Below are 25,890 nucleotides of genomic sequence, written 5' to 3'. Positions count from 1 at the left end.
CACTTGTGTAAAATCACCATGCAACAACTGCTTTATGCAGCACAATAAGCTAGTAGCTAACAGCTAGCGTTTGTGTTATTGTTTTGGTCAGTTTGTGTCCTGTTTAAGATGATGTCGTGGCAGTAGAGGCAGCGCAACTATGACGATCATCCTATAATCCCACCCACGTTGAGGTGGCACTAAACTGCAGTGGAAATGTAAGCTCAGAAAAGTAAACGGAGTAGAGTTGAGGCGAGTTGAACCGTAACGGGCAGTGGAAAAGTGCCATTAGAGTCCCACCCTTGAGTCTATGTGTGTGTGTGGACCGGAGTCAGAGGAAAATTAACCTAATAAATCACACTGTCTCTGTCTTTTCTCCTCCCTCCCTGTCTGGTCTCTCTCTCTCTCTCTCTCTCACTCTCTCTCTCATGCATTTAAACTCTAAAAACACCCTCTCATGCAAACTGATCTTTTTTCTTCCACCCTTAACCTGCCATTTCTTAACTTTTCTTTCCTTTCTGCAGCCAGTCATTAATGCTAAACAAACACACTTTTGTCTCTCTGAAAGTCTTAATATAATATTTTTTGCAGTCATTGCCAATTTAGCCCATTGCATAGTATTAGCCTGCTCTTCACATATTCGTATTGCTGCTTTGGAAATAATGTTGAACCACATTTGTACTGCTGTGTTTTAGTCCTACGGACACATCTTTGAACAGGACTGTAATAGATTCAGCTATTGTTGAGCAAAATCTTGTCAACGTGTTTCTTTCTCCTTGCCATCACATGTCTGTCCGTCTATTTATGCACAATACATTTGTGTGGTGCGAGTATGATGCACACAGCATCGTGGGTGGGTCTCTCTTGGACACAATGAAAGATTAATGGTGCTTCAGCAGCAAATGTCAGATGGTGTGGCTGATAATAGGCATCAACACATGCCTTTGTGCCCACACCATTAAGATAAACCCACCTTTTATACCCACACATCCACTATAATCATGTACAAGTTGCCCCTCTGCAAATGAAAAAAAAAAACAATGTCCATTGCTTATCAAACTATTCTATTCGTCACTGAGATTAATGTATGTTAGACTTGTATAGCACTTTTCTGACCCTGCACTCAAAGCTTTTTAGATGTTGAACAATGGACTCTTCTCAACAACCGCCATAATACCCCAGCACGCCCACCACACCCAGTTATTGGTGGAGAGGAGAGAGTAGAGTGATGGAGCCAATTCATGTATGGGGATTATTAGGAGGCCATGATTGATAAAGTCCATGGGGAGAATTTGGCCAGGACACCGGATTTACACCCAAATTCTTTTATGCTAAGTGTCCTTGGATTTTTATTGACCAAATTTAGTCAGGACCTCGGTTTAACGTTTCATCTGAAAGACTGTGCCTATTTACAGTATAGTGACCCCATCACTATACTGGTGTGTTTGGACCCACACAGACTGCAGGGTGAGCACCCCCTGCTGGCCTCCCTAATATATCTTCCAGCAGCAACCTTAGTTTTCACCAGGAGGTCTCCCATCCAGCTACTGACCAGGCTCAACCCTGCTTGGCTTCAGTGGGCAACCGGTCTAGATGTACAGGGAGAAATGGCAAAAGATGTTCTGTTTTGCAGGGGCTTTGCAATCCTTCAAAGGATTTTGCCATCCCTTATCTCTTAAGCAGACATAGAGGTGGTTGCTTGCAGCCAGACTTTTAAATATCAGAATAAACTCTGGCCCAATTTACAGCTTATTCCTGCATGGAACCACATAGAGAGCAAGGGTCTGTCTGATTGACATATTAAGTGGCCAACCAAAGTTTGTTTTTGGGGCTGGAACTGTCTGAAATGTATGTTACTCATTCAAAAAATAGTTTCTTTCTGTGGCTGGATTTACAGAAAACACAAATTAATGGACTTTTTGGCCTTTGGGTGTGAATTACATTTTAGGGACAATTTAAGTATTTGAGTGATTTTCCTAGAGCAAAATTGAAAGTCATTTGCTTCAGGCTTTGTTAAATGACTCTGAGTGCAGAGCTGAATGAAGCAGGCCATAATACACTTCATAAAGGGCAATTAATTAATCCGTCCCATTCTCAGCAGAGCTATACAGTATTTACACAATGTTCAGACCCGTGTTCTTTCACCTTATCAGTGGATCGTCAATTTATTACTGGGTATTAGAGTAACTTATTTATTAGGCCTGGGTATTGATACAGATTTAACTAGCTCAATTCGTTTAGATATCGATTCATATGGGTTTATTACAGTTATAGTGTCCCCTTTGGTTGCATATAGAAGAAATAATTTCCCAGCTAATGCTGCTAATTATACAGGGGACCTTTTAGGTACATTAGAAAAATATAAATTTGACTGATTATATTTGATTACTTCATCATTTTGGTCACATTTTGGTATGGGGATGGTCACATTAACAAATAAATGTATTCAGTCAGTAGATAAGATTTTATACATTATTTTTGTTACATACAGGGTTCCCACAGTTCCCACAGTAAAATATAGGCTATCATATTATTTAGCCTAATTAGTGTGCTTTCACACTAGCACTTTTGGTGCGCACTCGGGTTTGAATGATGTCAAAGTTCGGTTCATTTGGATAGTGTGTCCGCAGTTTTCCGGACTCTGGTGTGCACCCAGAAACTGCACCAGTGTCCACTTGAGAAGGTGGTCAGGGGTACGGTTTATGTGAACTCCAGTACGCTGCTTATATAAACGCAAACGTACCAAATCGTGGAAGTGATCCGCTTGTGATGACATAATTCACGTCTTTGCAGGCTCCTGATTGCAATTATTATGGTATAATGCATTTTTCATACCTGCTTGTGTCAAAATGATTCCACTTGAGAGAGCAGCTCACACCGTGATTCGGACCCATTAAAGTAATGTAAATTCATTAGTTGAAAAGAGTAGGAACCCTGTACATATTTATGGTTAAATTACATCATTTTTAGTATTTACAAGTATTTACATTGATTTGTTGAACACATACTAAAACCGGTATTGTCTCCTTAACAAAAACGGCATTTCTGTAAACGGTGCCTTTTAAATTAGCGTATGTTAACTAGAGAGGACTCAATTGGCTTTACCTCATCTGTGTGAAGCGTGATTTAGAATTAAATGTTTTTTTTTTTTTTTTTACTTGTTTTTGATCAACAACTGACTGTAAAGAACAGAAAGTGTATTAAAAGACACTTTAGACACATTACACAGAACAACTTTTACGCTCAACACGCTGTGAAAGGATTTCGCTGCTGAATGTTTCATGACTAAACTGTTGAAACTGTTGGTGAGTGAAATGTAAACATTTACCAGCAGCCAATTGACAAATATATTCATTTAATCGCATAATATGAAATTTGGTTGCAAATGCGAGTGATTTCCTCTCATTCTAGTAGAGGGTTGCACATTGAGTGAAAGATTGATTTTGGGATTTAAGAATCAATATCGAGATCATTCAAATTAAGATTGCAATTAATCGGAAAAACAATTTTTACCCACACCTATTATTTATGCTCTGTCTCGTTTTCTGTGCATCTCTTTCAGCCTGTGGCAGAGCCCATACCCATCTGTAGTTTCTGTCTGGGGACCAAGGAACAGAACCGTGACAAGATGCCAGAAGAGCTCATCTCCTGTGCAGACTGTGGAAACAGCGGTAAATACGGGGTTGAAATGGCAAAAGTTCTCTCAACTTTGACCAAAGATTTTGTTATTGCTATTCATAACCATTAGCTTAATTTAGTCATGGAGGTTATGAATATGATAAATACCCTAATAGAATATTGGGGCTTTGGGTTCAGTGGATCACATTAAAACATACAATTTGGCTGGTGCTTACAGAACAAATGTGCTGTAGTCAAGTGATGACCAATATATTGGGTAGGCCAATGAATTGGCTGATATAGACAGAATAAACAGATTAATAGACTTTGTAGAATAAGTATTCATTTTAATTTAGCAAATGAATGTACATCTTATGTGCATAATTTTTTCCATGTATATTGTATGATGGCTTTATATATCGGTCAACAGCCACTCGGTTCTCTACATATCGTTGTGTGTCATTTAAAAAGTCAGTATACAGTTGAAGTTAGACGTTTACTTACACTTAGGTTGAAGTCATTAAACCACATTTTTTAACCACTCCACAGATTTAATATTAGCAAATTATAGTTTTGGCAAGTCGTTTAGGACATCTAAATAATTTGTACATGACACAATAAATTTTTCCAACAATTGTTTACAGACACATTGTTTCACCTTTAATGGACTATATCACAATTCCAGTGGGTCAGAAGTTTACATACTCCAAGTTAACTGTCCCTTTGAGCAGCTTGGAAAATTCCAGATTATTATGTCAAACCTTTAGACAATTAGCCAATTAGCTTCTGATAGGGGGTGTACTGAATTGGAGGTGTACCTGTGGATGTAGAGTACTGTGTAAAAGTCTTAGGCACATAAGATGTTTCACAAAAGCATTTATCTTAAGATGGTTATTTATATCTTCAGCTTTAGTGTGGCAATAGGAAATAAAAATGTTAGACTCACAAACATTACTTTTGCGAATAGAAAAGATTAGAGTAGAAGAACAGTGAGCCCTGCAACAGATGTCATGGCCCCCAAAAAGCCCCGCACTGAACATTGTGTCAGTCTGAGATTTCATAAAGAGACTGAAGCAATGAGATAGAATAGATAGAAGAACGGTGGGGAATTCTCCAAGAAGCTTGGAACATCCTATCTGCCAACAACCAAGAAAAACTGTGTCCAAGTAACCTAAGATGATTGGTGCTGTTTTAAAGGAAAAGGTGGTCACACCGAATATTGATTTGAGGTTTTTTATGTTTTTAGAACTTTTTATGACATTAAAGGATAAATGAAAACTATTTATGTCATTATTTTTGAAGACATCCTCTCTATGCAACATTTTCCACAAGTGCCTAAAAATTTTGCACAGTACTATATTTGAAGGCCTAACTTCAAACTACATGCCTCTCTGCTTGACATCATGGGAAAATCAAATGTAATCAGCAGAGATCTCATAAAAAATTGTGGACCTCAACATTCTTGGGAGCAATTTCCAAATGCCTGAAGGTACCACGTTCATCTGTACAAACAATAGTATGCAAGTATAAACACCATGGGACCATGCAGCCATCATACAGCTCAGGAAGGAGACTCATTCTGTCACCTAGAGATGAACATAGTTTCGTGTGAAAAGTGCAAATCAATCACAGAACTACAGCAAAGGACCTTGTGAAGATGCTGGAGGAAACGGGTAGACAAGTATCTATATCCACAGTAAAGCGAGTCCGACATCAACATAACCTGAAAGGCTGCTCGGCGAGGAAGAAGCCACTGCTCCAAAACTGCCATAGAAATCCATCCAAGTGCACATGGGGGGGGGCAAAGATCTTACTTTTTGCAGATATTTCCTCTGGTCTGATGAAACAAAAATTTAATTTTTTGGCCATAATGACCGTCGTTATGTTTGGAGGAAAAAGGGGGTGAATTTTGCAAGCCAATGAACACCATTGGTGGCAGCATCATGTTGTGGGGCTGCATTAATGCAGGAGGGACTGGTGTACTTAACAAAATAGATGGCATCATGAGGAAGGAACATTACGTGGATACATTGAAGCAACATCTAAAGATATCATCCATGAAGAAAGTTTGGTCACAAATGGGTCTTCCAAATGGATAATGACCCCAAGCATACCTCAAGTTGTGGCACAATTGCTTAAGGTTAACAAAGTCAAGGTATTGGAGTGGCCATCACAAAGCCCCGACCTCATTCTGATAGAAAATGTGTGGGCAGAACTGAAAAAGCATGTGAAAGCAAGGAGGTCCACAAACCTGACTCTTACACCAGTTCTGTCTGGAGGAATGGGCTAAAATTCCAGCAACTTATTGTGCGAAGCTTGTGGAAGGCTACCCAAAACATTAGAACGAAGGCAATGCTGTCAAATACTAACATTTTGTATGTCAATTTCTGACCCACTGGGAATGTGATGAAAGAAATAAAAGCTGAAATAAATAATTATCTCTACTATTATTCTGACATTTCACATTCTTAATATAAAGTAGTGGTCCTAATTGACATAATACAGGGAAAGTTTTCTATGATTAAATGTCAGGAATTGTGAAAAACTGAGTTTAAATGTATTTGGCTAAGGTGTATGTAAACTTCTGACTTCAACTGTAAATGATGAAAAGCATGTTTGATTGCAGTGTGGAGCTTAATGTAGAAGTTTTTGCAGTCCACACTGAGTATCGTCTGTCTGTGTATGCAGTTTTATTCTGGTTATTCAAAGCATCCTCACTCTGACTCTTCTCAGGTCACCCGTCTTGTCTGAAGTTCTCTCCAGAGCTCACGGCACGGGTTAAAGCTCTGTGGTGGCAGTGTATCGAGTGCAAGACCTGCAGTAGCTGCCAGGATCAAGGAAAAAATGCTGTAGGTTTTTATCTCAAAGATGTTGACCATGGCTGCTGCCAGTTCATCTCCATTTAAGCTACAACTTACTACATGTAAAAATTGCATCTTGGTACCACATATCCTCTTTTCACCTAATGGTTATGTTTGACTTTAAATGTTGAAATCTAGCTAAATTCATAACCTTTAAATTCTTTAACTTTTGGTTTACACATTTCTTAACTGTCTTGGAAGATTCACCCTTGTATTCCTCACGACTTCTATTTAACTGCAATTCATTTACATTTATTCAAAAGAGAACCATCACCGATACCTCCTCTTCCATTGTACTAGGGGTTGTGGACAATTTTAGGCAAAAAAGGATGCAAAGATGCACACTTGGAAAGTACTCCAAATATATTGTATCATCTGGGCTCTTTTGGTGTACTGTTGTCAGTGTACTATATTTTGGGATGCACTAATTCTAATTATGCATACTATTTTGTATAGATAGTAAATAAAATCGGACACAGACATTTTAACACAGAATTCAGAGCCATCGCCATGTTGAACACTGTTCCTTGTCATCACAGTGCAAACAGTAAAAAATAGTGTTCCTTGTGGTTTAAAAATCCAGCTGTTGACTCATGTCTATCCGTTTGTGTTTTACAGGACAACATGTTGTTTTGTGACTCCTGTGACCGAGGTTTCCACATGGAGTGTTGTGACCCTCCACTCATGCGAATGCCGAAAGGTGAGTTGAGCCTACACAGTCAAATGCATGCATTTACACACATTGTACACAACATTTAAACTTTGAATTTGAAGCTACTGAAATCCATGTACTGGTTGGTTGGGCTTACAATATAAACTTAATTTAAATTTCAAGTGTGTAACTTCTGTGTTAAAATACTTTCTCCTGTCGCATCTTAATATGCAGAGACAACTATAAGTAAGCATTTCTTAGATTAATTTTCTCTAAAACTGTTATTGTGGTGTCTCCTTGGCACAATAAAAATTATTCTGTTTGATTAGAGTGACCTGTTCAGCCTGGCACAGCAACATTGACTCAACCAATCGAGTGAGATTGGTGCGGGATCTGTTTGTTCGATCAACGTCAGACAGGGAGCTTTATTCAGAGAGCTGTTTGAAAACTATTTTTATTTTTGCAGTTCTGTTTGGCGATGCCAGTGGTGCAGAAATTACATACTTCAGCTTTAACATTCCCTCTAATAATCGTGTGTTTTGTTGATGTATTATTCCTTCCCACAATAATTTATTTTCGTTATGATCACTAGTTATTTTCATAATGAAGTTATTTTTATACTTATTTGCTGCTCTGCAGGCATGTGGATTTGTCAGATCTGTCGGCCGAGAAAAAAGGGAAAAAAGCTCTTGCGTGAAAAAGCTGCACAAATCAAACGGAGATACAATGCACCACTGGGACGGCCGAAGGGCAGGTATTTTGAACCATTTAAACTTCACTTCCATATTTGCTGAGCTATGCTCCAATTTAATTAAACATTTTTAAGAGCTGTTTTTAAATATGGGTTATTACTAATATGTAACACTTTGAAATACCAGATGATAAAACTTTGCATAAGACTACTGAAAACTCTTTTGTCCTCAGACCGGGCCGCCCATTTAAGAAGCTTAGAGGTGGTGGCCGCGGCAGGAGAAGACGAGGTGCTGGAGGCTTGGACCAGTGCTCACAAGGCTCCTCCTCCCCACACTCTTCCTCGAGCTCATCATGTGAAGGCTACCCCGGTGACGATCGCATGCTGTTCTCTCTCCGCGAAGAAGATTCCGAGCAGGGTGGCTTGCGCTTCAACAAAAAGACAAAGGGCCTAATTGATGCCCTGAGCAAGTTTTTTACACCGTCCCCAGATGGGCGCAAAGCGCGCACTGAAATGGTGGACTATTCCCAGCAATACCGCATCCGCAAGAAGAACAACCGCAAAGGTGAACAGGATGACAGGACAGGAGGTGAGATTAAAACTACACCTTAGAGGTTTAGCACTTAACTGTGATCTTGTTGCTTTGAATAGTATTTAGTTTCAGTGAACACAGATAGAATAATTGGAAATTTGAGATGGGAATCGGTTCCATTAAGGGTACTTTTGACTTGTAATGGAAGCCTAAAATCAATACTTTTTTTCATAACCTTTTTAGGGATATGTATTTTTTTTAAAGGACGTTTATTTATTACAAAACTCAGTTCCATCACTACATTATTATATGAACAACCAGTCAGTAATGAACTACGCTGATTTAATATTAAGGATCCATAATATACACACCCATAGAGATATAAAGAACCAGCTCCTAAGAGTCATTCTTTGGATTCATAAATTGGACTACACTGGTCAAGCTGCACATTTGTTGTCGCTTACAATCATCAAGGACAATGCTTTAGAAAGATTTAAATGATTGTCTTTGTATTATTTCACAGCAACTGTCATCTCTTTCAAGACCACAAGCTTGCACCTTGAATAGAAATTTCTTTGCCGAGGTGCTGCTGTACATTCAATAGTGCAAAAAAGCATTGCAGGAAGTGTTATCAGTGGAAGAATGCAGACATTTCAGTACCCTTAATGGAACAGAGCTTCTTGAAAATATTCTTAAAAATGGAACTGGATCTAAATATGAACAGTTTCTCTAATCCCAATGTCTGAATTGGGGAATGTATAAAAATGTAGTATCTATTAAATGTTAATATGGTGTCTTCAAAGTGTTATTGCACAGAGCCTCAGTTAAAGAGATTGATCCACCCACAAATGAAAATACTCATGATTTACTGACCCTCATGCCATCCAAGATGTGTATGACTTTCTTCTGCAGAACACAATTTTTGATTTTTAGAGTGAAATCTCAGGTCCATACATTGCAAGTGTGAATGGGCGCTAAATTTTTGACACTCCATAAAGCGCATAAAGGCATCATAAAAGTAATCCATAAAACACCAGTGTTTTGATCCATATCTTCAGAAGTTATATGATAGGTGTGGGTGAGAAACAGTCCTTTTTTTTGCTAGAAATTCTTCTTCCTGCCCAGTAGGGGGCAATATGCATGAAGAATATGAATCGCCAAAAACACAAGAAGAATGTGAAGGTTAAAGTGGAGATTGACTGAGCAGGGTGGAGAATCTGTTTCACACCCACAACTATCATATTGCTTCTGAAGATATTGGTTTAACCACTGGAGTCCTTAAGCTGCGTACACACTGCCAGCGACACCATCCCATTCATTTTCAATGAGAGCACAGCGACTACCGGCAACACGAGCTGTCGCGACCAGATGTGGGCGTCTCCAGCGACGCGACAAAGTTGAGACAAGTTTAACTTTATTCAAATGAAGAGCGACTTACGAGAGCGACAGCCGATACGAGAGAAGACGGTAGAGCTCACGTGATCCTGGGTTCCGTAGTGGAGTACTTCATCCAGCCGCAGCTCTTGCACCAGCCGGTGGTACTCACCGTGCTGACTCCGAGATTGAATGGTTTTGTGGACCCAGACAGACCACCATTTTGTGTTTTCGCTGCAGATAAACAGGAGCTATGGCAAAGAGCAGGCATTGTTTCTCGTTCGTCTTTGATATAAAGCATTTTATGTACTGTTTCCATTTATATTTAGTCTTTTCTCTCCAAAATGTTTGTTTTTAGCGGCAAGAAAACTGATTCGCTGTCAACAGCAATGGAATGGCATCCGTGAATGTCATTTAGAAACGCAGCTTTATGGATTACTTTTATGCTGAAATATGTGATTTTAGAGCTTCAAAATTTTGGCAACCATTCACTTGCATTAAGCTGAGAAATTCATCTAAAAATCTTCATTTGAGTTCAGCACATGAAAGAAAGTCATACACATCTGGTATGGCATTGGTAAATGATGAGAGAATTTTTATTTTTGGGTGAACTATTCCTTTTAGGTATCTGCACCTTCAGTTTTGTGTTCTGCCTGCACTTTTACTCTGACTGTTTTTCTTGGTGTCTCTTTGCATCACAGACAATCAGGAGTCTAGTGATAACTGGCGGGAGGACGAAGATAAGCTGCCAGGACACGAGAACCTAACTGAGAAGGACGTGGAGCTCTTCAGCCATATTCAGGATCTGGCACTACAGGTACAGAAAGAGAGGGGAAATATAATTTGAGGAAAAAGGTGTGGTAGTGTTGTGGAAGAGCAGGTTAGTTAAATTGAATAATAAACTGGATCCACCTGTTGATAAATCTGATGTTTGATGGCTGAGCTACCATGTTTTGTTTGCAGTCTCAAACTGTTATTTTGCTATATTAGTAAAGATTGGAAAACTGTGAAAGCCTTTATCTATGCTGAATGTAATGTGAGGGATTTGAGAGATGCTATTATCTTGACAGCTGGTGCCTCTCCCAGCGATGCACACACAAAAACATATGCACATGTGTACGATGATTGGCTGATTGGTGGATGTGTGTGTTGAGGCTCCCAGCAGAAGCAGCCACTCTCTGACTGCCTGAGGCCATCAGTCTAAGAAAAACACTCAGTAACACAGAGAGAAACAATCACACAGCATCTGAGTGTTCCAGCACACTTGTTTTTCGAGCAGCCAGGAGGATAAACGCCATACTTTAGCTAAACAATAAGACTTCAATTGGCGTGCTTTGTAACATTTAAATATTAGAATCACAGTTCATCTTTAGTCTTAATCAAATTATGACATTAGTCTTAAGCATGTTAATTGTCTTTGCAGTGCATCATGGCGTGGGAAATATGGCTTTTTTTTTTTTTTTTTGCAGAGTCCGAGTGTAGCAAGATTCCCTAAGGTTGCTGGACTGGTGCTGGAATTTCCGCCTATGTCAATAACATCATGTTAAGCCCAGTGTATACTTCAGTTTTGACACAAACGCTTAGCTTCTGCATGTAGTCGAATGCAAGCCTTTCAAATGATACTTCATTTGACTGTGCGCACATACACAGGTGGTTTTCGCATGCGCGCTATGACTGCTACGAGATACATGAATCATGCGCTCTTGACATGCACATCCACTGTTGTCTCCTTTGTTTAGTGGTGCTTCTTTGTGACAGCAGTGTCTCAACTGTGAGTGTTGCCTCCCTTGTGGACCCACTAATTACTGCAAATAATTCCAGGACTGTATTCTACGTTCAGAGTATGCACAGTTAGAAAAATCGGCCACATGCATTCAGTGATTAAGCATTCTGCTGATGACGAAATTTGCATCTCTCGTTCTGTAGCAGATGCCTAGCGTTCACGTCTGACCTAAGTATACTTTGGGCTTTAAAGGAATATTCCAGGTTAAATACAAGTTAAACTCAATCAACAGCATTTGTGGCATAATGTTACCACAAAAAAAAAAAAAAAAAATGGAAGGATGAACATTTTGGTGGTAATCAACATTATGTCACACATGCTCTCGATTGAGTGTAACTTGTATTTTACCTGGAATAGTCCTTTGTAGTCACTTATAGCTTAGTGACAAATATATACATATTTTTAAAGCGTTTTGTACAAGTGGTGTAATGTCTGGTGTTTCACTATTAGGGCTGCACCGATTATGAAAATTGAGGTTGTTACTGATATTGAATTCTGTGATCAGCCAGTACTGATCCATTTGGCAGTGTTTATTTTTCAAAGAGGCCTTTCAAAGAACATTAAGCACGAATCCATGTCTTGTCACCACACTGTGGTGCAAATGTTGTTTATTTTGTGAAATATCAATGTTTATTACGCTATATACAAAACAGATTTTCCTTGCTTCACTGTTGTCACTGTCAAAGATTGTGACACTTGCAGCTTGTAAACACCCTGAGGCCTCAGACACACCAGAAAAGTGTTACAAAAAGAGATATTCAATACTTGCCCTACAGTTGCTCTATTGAGGCGTTATTAATGTCTATGATTTCTTTACCCTCTTTAGGGTGTTTAGTAATGCAAATCACTTAAGTGAGCATTTGCAAGAAGACGTCTCGTTTCCATTATTGCAGGGTAAATTATTATTGCTGTTATTACTGCTTTCTCGACAACATATCTCTCCGGAGAGCTCTTAAACAGGGTTTTGTCTGACTACAACAATTGCAGGCCTACTTGATTTACATTTGTGTCTTTGCTTGTTGTTTATATCTGTTTTGTTCGCTGTTACATGTGTTTGCAGTTTGTTCTAGTATGCCCATTTATATAAATTACAAATGTATATGTAGCCTATAAGTGTTGTTAAATATGAGGACCATGGTCCAGGTATGGCTGTGCTGATACAGTCATATCTATATATTGCTATTTCTTTCTGAATAACTAATGTGAAGTGAAATGTGCAAGGAGAGAAAAAATCTGCGCATGCGTGTACGCGTGTGTGAGAGAGTGTGAGACAAAGGGAGCCAGTGAGCAAGCAGAGAAGTGTGTGATCACTAGTGTGTGCCACTGTCAACAGGCTGGCAAGTGGCAGATGCTTTGAATATCCACTCAGGCTGGGGATAAGGGCTAATAATAATACTGTGTGCGTGGCTATATGCTTGTGTGAAACTAGGTTCTTTACTTTTAGAACATGAGGTTTACTGGAGGTTTTTTTCTTGGAAAGCCTTGTCTTTCACTCATTCTCATCTCTTTCTCTTGGACTTAATTTTACAGAAAGTCGGTGTGACTGGGCCACCTGACCCCCATATGCGCTGCCCATCAGTCATTGAGTTTGGGAAGTACGAAATTCAGACGTGGTACTCTTCACCATACCCACAGGAGTACAGCAGGTAACCAACAACATTTGCTATGACTTTTGTTTTTACAGACATAAATAGTAAAACAATAGTATTTCTCTTATGATAACTTAATTTTGTACAGTTCTAGAAGAATTTGCATTTATAATTGTTGACAGAATGAGATACGTTTACACAACTGATAAATCGGGTGTACATATTCTTGACCAAAGCTCAATTTTTACTGCAGAGGCCAATGCTCTACTGTTGGCACTGAAGTATTTCTGATTCAAAATCATGTCTTGAAGCACTAGAATCTATTAAAACTGATCACCCGATAATTGTAAAGATTTTAATCAAATTGTCATCCCTCGAAGCTCAAAATTCTAACATCTTTTGCTGGGTACCTGACCACTGTGGAATCTCTGGAAATGAGCCAGCAGATAATGCTGCCAAAGAAGCATTATCTATGAACTCAAAGTGCTCAATACCTTCCACAGATCTGAAACCAATCATAAATTTGTATGCCAAAATCAACTGGCAATCAGAATGGGATCAGTGCTTAAGCAAATTACATTAAATATATCCTGCTGTTGGGACCAGAGGTTTCTTCTCTTTTAATTACAACTGGGACCAAGTCGGTTATACTCTATGTTGGATATGCCACTCAGGATTCAAAGATACTTTTTTACTATTAGGGGAAAACCCACCCATATGTGCATCATGTCAGAGCCCACTACAAACATTTTATTGGATTGTAATATGTCTACGCCTGTGAGAAAACCATTGACACCCTTGAAAAGGTTTTTAACAAAATCAGTGCAAATTTAGTAAAAGTGAGTTTAGTATAAATGAATCTTAAACATCTTATTTAGTTTTACATTTATTATTTTAACCAGGTTTTTGCCATGAAAATAGCCATAAAATCTGGCATGGCATTAAGAAACAAACAAACAGATAAATTGGGCAGTATTTGGGCAGGTGTGTTTTGGGTTGAATACAAATTCAGTTCCATTGACAGCATCTGTGTCATGCAAACGATTACCACAGAAAAGAAAATGTGACAAAATTATTTTATGGTAATCAACAGCATGAGACACATGCTGTGAACTTGTACTTAACCCAGAATATTCCTTTAAAGGGGTCATGACATGAGGAATCAAATTTTCCTTTTGACATTTAAGAGGTATTTATTAAAAAAAAAAAACATACTGTCATTTTCAGAACTCAAAACATCCCCCTCACTGCAAAAAAGAGCATTTGTTGAAACAAGGGGGTGCACCAATCGATCGGCCATCGACCTAAATAGGCCGATTTTCATTACAAGTTTGTGATCGGCCGATCGTGCCTAGAATCAGGACTTTTTTGCAGTATGCAGGGAATCACACATACACTGCTACTCTAATGAAATGAGTGCTTTCTCAGCCATTGATGCATTGCAGTGTGGCCTCTGGAGGGTGAGTTAGATTAAAGATTAAAGACTTTATTGTCATTGTACTGCTGTGCAAAACAACTCAATTTTGTTGGTATCCCACATTCTCGAAGATTTACATAAGACTGCATCAACAATAAATATAAAAATGCAGACAGATTAGTATAGATTAAAAAGTGAAAAAAGGGAATGTTCCAAAAATTGGCAGCTCTAGCAAAAAAGTTTGATTTGTTGGCAATTCTAAGTATTCACAATTTTTTTACTTTCAGACATGCTGTTATTCAGATGAATAATGCGCAAGCCTTACGCATGTGTGGATATTAAATTGTTCATTTTCTAGAATCATTATTGTAGTAATTCTAACTCACTGCACTATGAGCACAGAGAGGACAAACAACAATTAACGAATTAAACAACACAAACATGCATATACAAATCTGTGTATATGTGATAATCAGACGTTGTTTTGAGACCGTTTGAGCAATCATGAGCACTTTCAGATTCACTCCCTTTAATATGCTCACTCGTGGTGTCAATCAAACATGTGCACTCTACAGGTGCTCTCAATATCTCATCAGTCACTCATTCACTAAGAATATTAAATCAGATTAATATTTGTCACATTACCATTAATCACAGCAATTACATTTTAACCATAATCTTCACGCATTTGCTTAATAATTAGTGATTTATGTTACGACAAAACGCCAAAGACCGTAAACAAATCATATATATTATCGACTTCTCCCTGGAGCAGTTTTAGAGATTGTAATATATATATATATATATATATATATATATTATATATATATTTTTTTTTTAGCATACCTCTGCTGTGTGTGATGCTCTCATGGTTTTTACGGCTTACCAGCATGTCACAATGACCTTTTGAAATTGACAACAGAATGTGTAACTCCTTATGTCAGTTCCGATACCCCTCGTCAATGTGCGGTGCATATTTTCTGGTTTACAGTATTTTTCCAGTTAATTTCGTAAATATTGTGCAAAAGAAACGTGCATAAAATTACATATATTTTTAAACGTTTATCATTTTGTGTATATAAACCAGCATTTTATAAGCCATCACCCACCCTACTCTAGACATCAGCAGCAGGCATTGAAAACCCTGTTACGGTCAACCAGTTTATTATTACTCGTTTTAGAAAGGTGTTAATTAATCTCTGCAGATAAGTCATATTTGATGCTATTGCCCCCATACCAGTTACTGTTTATTCATTAAAGAAAAATTCCCCTAGCAAGAGGTGTTTCACCTGCTTCGGTTTGTAGGCCCTGGATACTGATGCATTAAATGTTTTATTTGTGTGGCAGGCTCCCTAAACTCTACCTGTGTGAGTTCTGTCTGCGCTACATGAAGAGCCGCAGCATTCTCTACCAGCACATGCGAAAGTGCAACTGGTTCCACCCACCTGCCAACGAGATCTACAGGAAGGACGATGTGTCTGTGTTTGAGGTGAGGAAAAGAAATCTCCGCCCAGACAAAACCCTCAAATTCATATAGACACATGTTTGTTTACGCACTCTTGGCAGCATCTCTCGCAGACATATGCTCATCTACACACTTAATCTCTTACACAAAAGCACAGAGCCAACAAAGGAAATCTCATTCACACTGAAATGCGCACACTCCCACACTGGTTCTGGCAAAAACATCCACCCACATCCTGCCTCACGAGGTGTCGTAATGACTCCACACAGCAGGGTAATAAATGAATAACTGTAGCCTCTCTTTGTTTCCGAATCACTATGGTGATATACTTCTTTGTGTTTCTTTGAAGAAACATTTAGGTATACATGATTTTATTCTGCAACAGTGTGGTCTAAGTAAACACTGCCAGTCCAATAACCACTGATCTTGAATGTGTTCCACATTAATCACCACTACTTAGCATTTGTAGGGTGTGTTACTGCATGTTGTCCTGCTTGACGAGTTTGTTTTAGAGGCTCAGGTTTCAAAGCTGCTCCTGGTCTGGTCCTGACTCAGCATGTTACCTGTGGCAGCAGCACTGCTAAAAGCTTACACGACTGGCATTAAGCTGACAGGAAAAACAGGAGAAGTGCAGTTTATTGCTGAGAGTGTTCATTAGGGGTGTAATGGTTCAATTTTCTCACGGTTCAGTTTGTATCACAGTTATAGGGTCCATTGGTTTGGTACAGTTCGGTAATTGCTATGTTTTTAAAAATGTATAAATAGTGCCAAATTCAAAGTAAGAATACTCTGTAACAAACACTTCAAATCACCTTGGTTGTACTACAGAAATCATAGTTTAACCATGGTATTTGTAGTAAAATCACAGTAACCACAAAATTAACATAGTTACTGTCATGGTTGCAATACTATGGTAAAATCATGGTTACTGTATGGAAACTATACCGTTGTAAAACCATGGTTAATTGTATCAAAACAATTATTTTTGCTACGAAAACCATGGTGACAGCAGACATGGTTATTACATGGTGGTGGTGTAGTGGGCTAAACACATAACTGGTAATCAGAAGGTTGCTGGTTTGATCCCCACAGCCACCACCATTGTGTCCTTGAGCAAGGCACTTAAATCCAGGCTGCTCCAGGAGGATTGTCCCTGTAATAAGGGCTCTGTAAGTCGCTTTGGATAAAAGCATCTGCCAAATGCATAAATGTAAATGTAAAACCATGGTTTAGTTTCGTTATGGTCCTTAAGTTAAAAAGTTTAATTGGCATTTTCTTTTTTTAGTTAGAACCTGCATTTATGCTACATGCATCAACATAAAGTGCATTTCAGACTCAACTCAACATATATTCAAGCTGTACATCACTATAGAAGGAAAATCCTTATTGTTAAAATGTATGCAAGAAGGGATGTCGTAACACAACACAAGTATTATTATACACGAAATCCCACATCTTCATCAACAAAGTAGGGCAACATAACTTTGGCAATGAACACCCCAAGCACTTTACTTGTCGTTTAATTTCTGTCCGAATTAGCTCTGTGTGCCTGCTTAAAAACGGAAGGGAGTGTGTGCAGTTTCAGTCTCACCTGCGGCTCTGTGCTTGCCGCACGCTCTATCCCCGGGCGACATCGGTATAAATAGCTAATCACATATTGATGTATTACTACATCTGCAAAAAGTGCCTGTTATTTTAAGTGTTTTTTGACCATTGCTGTTGTAATTGATTACAAAAAGAAAATGTTCCCAGACAGGAGACTTGAATGACGCATGGGGCTTTAACGGCTTGTTTTCTCCACTTGCCATTTTCAACTTCACACTAATGCATGCAGAAAAGTGACGTCATAAACTGATTTAACATACTAACCGTTAATAGGACAGATTCTCTGTAGAAAGTTGACCCATGTGAAACAGGCAGAGTTCATCCATTTACTGAGCCACAAAGGTGCATTAGCGGAGGTTACAACTGTTCCTGTCTATTTGACACTTTGTTTTCTTCACCAAACATAGTTTGTGTCATAAAACTTTAGATGAATCGTGGGTGGTGAACCGTATGGTACGGTTTTTACCGAGAACAGTTACACAAAGTTTTGGCACATCCAACTGTTTAATTCATCAATGCATTGGCACAGGTAGTCAATGGGGCTGTAATCGTTAGGTGAAGTGGATCTGTGTGTCGTCTGCATAGCTGTGGTAAGCAATTTGGTTCTTTTTCATTATTTGGCTCATTGGGAGCACGTACAGGTTGAACAGGAGTGGCGCAAGAATTGAGCCTTGAGGGACTCCGCATGTCATGGACGTCCACTCAGACTTATGGTCTCCTATACTTGCATAATAACCTCTCCCTTCTAAGTATGACTTGAACCATTTTAGGACCATCCCAGAAAGCCCCACCCAGTTTTCCAGCCTGTCAAGAAGTGTGTTGTGATCAACAGTGTCAAATGCAGCACTGAGGTCTAGTAGTACCAGTACTGATAATTTGCCTGTATCAGTATTTAAGCGAATATCGTTTATTATCTTTATGAGTGCTGTCTCTGTGCTGTGATGCGGTCGGAAACCGGATTGAAAATTGTCAAAGTATCCATTTGAGTTCAAGAATTTGTTCAGCTGATTTTAGACAACTTTTTCAATGATCTTGCCTATGAAAGGAAGATTTGAGATTGGTCTATAGATGCTTAATATGGTCTTATCCAGATTGCTCTTTTTCAAGAGGGGCTTGACAACTGCAGTTTTCAGGGAGTTTGGAAAACTCCCAGAGAGAATTGAAGAGTTTATCACTTATAGGAGATCTGCTTCTAAACAGTTGAACACACTTTTGAAAAAAGATGTGGGAAGTGCATCAAGGGCGCAGGTTGATGTTTTAAGGTGCTGTACGGTTTCTTCCAAAATTTTGCCATCAATTTCTTTGAAATCAGACATAGTAACTACTTTCTCAGGTTGTGGTTTGATTTGTCTGACCCCAGCACAACTCAAGGATGTGCTGATCACCTTTCTGATATTATTGATTTTTTCAGAGAAGAAAGAAGCAAACTCACTGCACTTGCTGTCTGAGAGCATTTCACTGGGAATCTGGCTTGCGGTGTTTGTCAGTCTCTACAGTCGCAAAAAGAGTGCGTGTGTTGTTTAAGTTGCTGTTTATAATATTCGAGAAGAAAGTCTGTCTAGCTTTGCCTAGTTCCATTTTAAAAGCTTGGATGCTGTCTTTGTAGATGTTATAATGGACTACAAGTTTTGTCTTCCGCCACATGCGCTCTGCTTTTCTGCATTGTCTTTTCATATTTTGCACTGCTGTTGAGTTTCACCAAGGTGCTTTTTGTCTGCCACTCTTCTTCCTGACTTTCACAGGAGCAATATCATCAATTACACTTTTAACTTTTGAGTTAAAAGAATCAAGGAGAAAATCAACAGAGTCAGCAGATATACTTGGTGTTAAAGATATAGCCTTCATAAATAGTACACTAGTGTTCTCATTTAAGCATCTCTTCTTGACAGACCTGTAGGCCTGTCTCCGCACATTCCGTGTTGATAGTGCGCGAAATCCCCACATTTTGGTTGGTGAAAAGTAGTAATCCACACATTGGAACACAAGAAATCAACAGTTTCTTTCTAAAGGACTGAAAATCCACATCTCTCCATGCATGCGTCTCATCATCATCTCTCTCTCCGTGCAGCGTAGTCTGTTTAACATGCATGCACTGTCATAAAGGGAAAGAGCACAAGTTTTATTCCCACTGTAAAAAAAAAAAAAAGAAAATACATTTCTGTCATTAATTTGCCTTTAGAGATGAAGTGCAGAATGAGACATTAATAAACTTTGTTAAACCTGATTATACTGACTGATATACAAATCACAAAAACACCTGTAAGGTCCAGAAATGAGACATGTAGCAGGTGATTATATGTGCCTGGAAATTATTATTCATGTGCCTGGAAATCACGAGCCGCTCAGTATCCAAAATGCAAGTATACATTTAATTAGGTGGATTCAAAACGTAACATTAATTCGACTTGATAATGCCGTTTGATATGAAAAGAAGCAAAACCACTATTAGGTTATAATCAGAGCTGTTCAGCTGCAGGTTGAAGATGAATATTTAAAACAGTCTACTTCATTTCATCCTCATAAAACACATGCTACATGTCTCATTTCTGGACCTTACAGGTGTTTCTGTGATTTGTATATCAGTTAGTGTTGGTTTTGTTTGGGTTGTCTGATTTTGTTTATATCCACATTCTTATTTCATAGATTAGGCATATCTACCTACTTTATGTTACACTGTTACAACCAATTTAGTAGCAAGTCTCCTCTCTCAGGGATTCACATGATGGCATGACTAAACAAGTGAACAAAAACACATAATCCCCTTCAGGGCCAGCAAAGATTTTGGTGGGGCCAGTAAAATCTGAAGCACTGGCCCAACCAGGCCAGTACAAAAAATCCTTCGCATTGAGCCCTGTTTATTAATATTATGGGGGTTAATAATTTAAACAGTTAGGATCCATATTGCTTCTATGATGGTAGTTTTCATTTCTCAGTACTCCATCAGGCACATTGAACAAAGTTAAAACTAGTTTTGTTGATATTTCAGGAGGTTTTGCTCTTATGGAAAGAAATTGGTACTTAATATAAATATATATATATAATATAAATATGTGTGTGTGTATATACACTTATAAATAAATATATGTGTGTATATACACGTGTGTGTATATATGTGTGTGTATATGTATGTATACACATACACACACACACACATATATATATATATATATATATATATATATATATATATATATATATATACATACATACATACATACATACACACACACACACACACACACACACACACACACACACACACAGTGGCATGCTCTTTGTGCACCCCTGGTCAAAATTTCTGTTGCTGTGAATGGTTAAGTGAGCACATTTTCTCACTTAACTATATATTTTTATTTAATATATAATGTATTTACCCATTCATATGAAAATGAAGAGATTTTTTTTGGAAAGGATAACAATCAAGTCTGTTTTATACTGTACAATTTATACAGAAGATTAATAAGTCAGCGTGTACCTCAACTTAAACTACATGTCCACAAAGGCTTAAAAAATGTCTTCCCTCTGATTCAGGTGGATGGAAATGTCAGCACAATATACTGTCAGAATTTGTGCCTGCTGGCCAAGCTCTTCCTGGACCATAAGACACTATACTACGATGTGGAGCCCTTTCTTTTCTATGTGCTCACACAGAATGACGATAAAGGTTGCCATCTCGTTGGATACTTTTCAAAGGTGAGCAAATATTTGTTTTTAAAATTTGATTTACTTTTACATCCACTCAAGTGAGATGATTTGGGGGCTTTGATAGTTGATACTTCTGCTGAGTCAACTGATTTCAGTCTTTATTATACACAAATGTCCTAGTTTTTAAAGATTACTTATAGGTTTCTCTGTACCTAGTCTTTTGAAAATCCCTTTTATATAAGGATTAGGCTTCATCTCCATCCGGGAAACATTTGTGACATGTTTATGGTTGATGGTCTGTTTACTTTATGATTGATTATGCACGTGTTAAAATAAGTCATGAGGACGTTTACAGCTAATGAGTAATTTCATAAACAATTCAGGTTATTTGGAAGGTGAGTTGTGGGAGCAGTATAAAGAATTATCGGCTATATTTACAAAAATGTATAAAGTGCAAAAAAATAAAAACAGTAACTATTGTATTGTATAGCAATGTTTATTTGTATCTTCGTACATTCATTTTTAACACTGCTTAAGAACATACCTGGCAAATATTTTGAGAGACACATGGATATATACTTGTTTGTTATTTAACTTTTTATTACTTTTTTTTTCCTTATTAATTTTTTCAGGAGAAGCATTGTCAACAGAAGTACAACGTATCATGCATCATGATTCTTCCACAATATCAGCGCAAGGGCTATGGGCGATTCCTCATTGACTTCAGTAAGCCCTACACATTATCTTTCCTAGATCCCCTCAGTCACTTAATAAAGGAAACATTTTAAATATTGTTAACATGTCATCATAAAGAAGATTAACTGTTGTGGCTTTTTGCAGGTTATTTGCTGTCCAAGAGGGAAGGCCAGCCGGGCTCACCGGAGAAGCCTTTGTCAGACTTGGGCCGGCTGTCCTACGTGGCATACTGGCGAAGTGTAGTGCTGGAGTGCCTGCATGAGATCAGAGACAGACAGCTTACCATCCGCAGACTCAGCAAAGTCACTGGAATTTGTCCTCAAGATATCACAGCCACCCTGCTTAATCTCAACATGCTGGAACAGAGGGGAGACCAGTAAGAGACACTCACTTTAATATCCAGTTTCAGATGTCATTATAAACATCATAAGTGTCATACATTATCTGTACGTTCAGGCACAGAGAACAATCATTTTATTCTCACTGCAACATTTTACAGCTATTTCTGCTTAATTTTCATATGTTTGAATATAAAACATTTTAACATTGAATGTACACATTACTTAGTCTTTAGAATGTTGGCACACTTGTCAGAGGTGGCTGATTATGATAGGTTTGACGAGTACTATGGAGACACTAAAGGAAATTAATTTACATTTAAGCCTTTGGAACACGGTTTTATCTAAACCCAAGGTTTTCACACTGAGAGGTGCCCCTCCCCAAGGTGGTGCCAGAGCATGTCAGAGGAGGTGTGGAGAGTGATAAAAATGTATTGTGAAGAAAAATTAAAATTGATAGCTTTACAGACCACGTTCCAGCTTAATAGACCGTATCTCTATTGCATTATAATACGTTCGCATGCAGATTTTTGCTTCGCTGTTGCGCAAAACTATTCCTGCTCTTCCTCAGAGAGTGCATGTGCGCGATCAAAATGTGTCATGTTCGCTCTTGGGATGCCGCGATTATGCGGTTTTACAATTAACCCAGATTAAAAAGGTAATGGTTAATTTAACCATAAGAATTTAGAATCCACCATAATATATAATAGAGTTTTTACAAGATTTTGTAAGCCTAAATGTTACTTTGGTTACGCACGGTATCCACATGGTGCTTAGCCAGGTGTTGCGGACAATTCACATGAAACTGGGCTACTACGCACAAACTCCAAAATAAAACAGAGGATTTAGATCTACAGACTCATATCCACTAAAAAAACTATTTCAATCGGCTGTTAGGGAGCATTTAAAGGACTCCCTGAAGATGACTGATGTGAACCATGCAGACAGATGATCATAGAAAGATACACATCCTACAAATGGTACAAGATGCTCCACTAGTTGTCCAACAACAAACTATTAAGTTGAATATTTTAGCTGTGGTGATTTTAAAGTGAAACATTAAATTATGCAACTTTTTAAATATGTATGCATGCTGACAGCGTGTGGTGCATTTTCGAACAGTTGCTAATCAGCGAGTAAACTTTAAATAATGACGACAATTTAAGATGCAACTTTTCAAAGCATTGCTTGTGTACAAATTCACTGCATTTAAAAATAAATGTCAAATTAAGTCATTATAGGACTTTAAATTGACTGCTGTTAGCAATGTTCTTGTTATTATGCATAGTCTAAAGGTTTATTTGTGAGGTGTTTTGGACAGGATTTTTATGGAGTCTGTTGCTGACTCTTTGTAGTGGGGTGTCTGACAGACAGTGGATTGATGTAGTAAACTGTTGCAGACGAAAAAATTGTTAGATGCCATGAACTACATGTGCACCCAGCGTAATCTTACATTTATGCATTTTTGAAGCACTCCGGTTACACACGGTTGACCACCTGTCCCGCATTTTGCGCCACACATAAGCAGTGTCCCGCATTTCAATTTTGTCTATATTATTTCAGCATAATTTAATTTCATCGTCCTTTAAATTACAAAATCACTGTAAAACACTGAACATGCGCAGCCGTTTTTCTTGCCAGAGTGGGAAACCACTGGAGAGAAAGAAAAAAACTGCAACAGATAAATTGATATCTGGAGCTCCCGAGAAGAAAGGGTGTCTTTGTTCGTAAAGTAAAGAATGGGAGAAAATGTATACATGGTTAAAACCAGTTACAGGTGACCCTAAAAAAAGAGAGTGCAGGGTATGCCAGCTCATGGTCAAGACAGCTCTGGTATCTTTGGCTTTGAGTATTCCTGTCACCAACACGTTCGTAGAGAGGGTGTTTTCTCTGATTGCCTTTTGCAATGTTTTTTTTTTCTCAGACAGTAATCTAAAATATATCATAAAGCCATATAGCTCTGCCTGTATTAATTCATACACATAAAATGCCTCTGTAAACCTGTTATATAGAGGCAGAAATAATTCCGGAGAACTCATGTGGCGGCATATACATAGAAAATGAAAATATGTGGAACAAAATCCCGACATGTCCATTATTAGGAGTTCAACATGATATCGGGTTGATGTGTCTTCATGTGTCTTACGGTTAAGACTTTGAAAACCCCTGATCTAAATCGACTTGTGCATTCAAGATAAGCATTTGTATAAGGTCGTATATGTGTTCCCTGGGAGTCAAACCCAAGACCTTGGCATCACTTGGGCCATGCTTTACCAGTTAAGCTACAGGAACATTCAAGCATGATGTGGGTTGATGGGGTCACCCCAAAGAATTCATACACTATGAACAAACAAGTGTTTTAGGTAAAACAGGGCTAATCTGGGATTCTTTACAAAGTAACTGAATATTTGCAGTCCGAGTGCGATGTCATCTTTGATGTAAACTGAGGCTGAAAGTTTAAAAGAGGGACACAGCCAGTTGCAGCATATTTATTTGGAATTTGTTCTATATATCAGGATAGCATGTCAGAAACATGTAACTGACAGCAATTGCACATGTTACTGTAACAGTTTTGCTCAACATAAATACAAGCATTATAAACCTATTTTCTTTTTAACATTATTTTTTAAAGAAATAGTTCACCCAAAAATACAAATTATGTTATCATTTACTCACCCGTATGCCATCCCAGATGTGTATGACTTTTTTTCTTCTACAGAATACAAATATATTTCCGATCTGTGGGTCCATTCAATGCAAGTGAATGATGGCCTAGCCCTCTGAAGGTCCAAATGTCGCAAAGGAATAATAAAAGTAATCCAGTGTTTTAATCAATGTTTTGAAGCGATCCAATCGGTTATGGATGAGAACAAACCAAAATATATTTGTTTTTTCACTGTACATTTTGCCATTTGCGGTCTCTAGGTACAATCATGATTTTAAGCTCTATTACACTCTCTAGTGCTTGGCATATGCACAGAACGCTATAGGAAGTGCAATCAAGCTTGAAATTATGATATCCAAGGAAACAGCTGTCAAGATTTATAGGGAAAAAGGAATAACAAAATCTGTTCTCACCCAAAACCGAATGGATTGCTTCAGAAAGCATGGATAAAACCACTGGAGTCATATGGAATACTTATATGATGCTTTCATTTAATATTTGGACTTTCAGAGTTCTGGCCATGATTCATTGCATTGTGTGGACCTACAGAGCTGAAATATTCATCTAAAAATGTTTTAGTTAAGCAGAAGAAAGTCATACACATCTGGGATGGCATGATGGTGAGTAAATGACAAGAGAATTTTAATTTTGGGTGATGTATCCCTTTAATATTTGTAGTCAGGTAGGTTGCTTGAATATAGTGCTGGTGACTTAGATTCTTCCTCTTGTTACAGGGTGGTTGTTCTGCGAAGAGAGAAACTGGTGGGCACTCACATGGCCCGACTAAAGGCCAAACCTCGTCTACTTGAAGTTGAACCAGACTGCTTGCGCTGGACTCCTGTTATCGTCAGCAACACAGTGGTATCTGAGGGAGAAGGGGATAACGATGAGGAAGGAGAGGGTGAAACTAACAAAGTTGTAAGTATCTTAACGTTTACTCAATGTTCAGTAAATGAAGTATACAACACAATGGACATGTT

General features: G+C 38.3%; 1 protein-coding gene across 1 annotated transcript in view; it reads left to right on the top strand.

Annotated features, from left to right (window-relative positions):
- Window positions 1-25,890, top strand: part of LOC127638547 (histone acetyltransferase KAT6A-like) — a 64,277-nt gene that overhangs the window by 31,076 nt on the left and 7,311 nt on the right. The window contains 12 exon segments of the mRNA XM_052120121.1: window positions 3,542-3,650; window positions 6,331-6,446; window positions 7,077-7,158; window positions 7,750-7,864; window positions 8,035-8,390; window positions 10,409-10,524; window positions 13,021-13,136; window positions 15,844-15,985; window positions 21,098-21,259; window positions 21,844-21,937; window positions 22,052-22,283; window positions 25,645-25,828. Coding sequence (XP_051976081.1) covers window positions 3,542-3,650; window positions 6,331-6,446; window positions 7,077-7,158; window positions 7,750-7,864; window positions 8,035-8,390; window positions 10,409-10,524; window positions 13,021-13,136; window positions 15,844-15,985; window positions 21,098-21,259; window positions 21,844-21,937; window positions 22,052-22,283; window positions 25,645-25,828 — 1,824 coding nt within the window.

This window comes from Xyrauchen texanus, chromosome 4, assembly GCF_025860055.1.
Source record: "Xyrauchen texanus isolate HMW12.3.18 chromosome 4, RBS_HiC_50CHRs, whole genome shotgun sequence".
Classification (NCBI taxonomy): domain Eukaryota; kingdom Metazoa; phylum Chordata; class Actinopteri; order Cypriniformes; family Catostomidae; genus Xyrauchen; species Xyrauchen texanus.
This window is presented reverse-complemented; position numbering and strand designations above follow the sequence as displayed.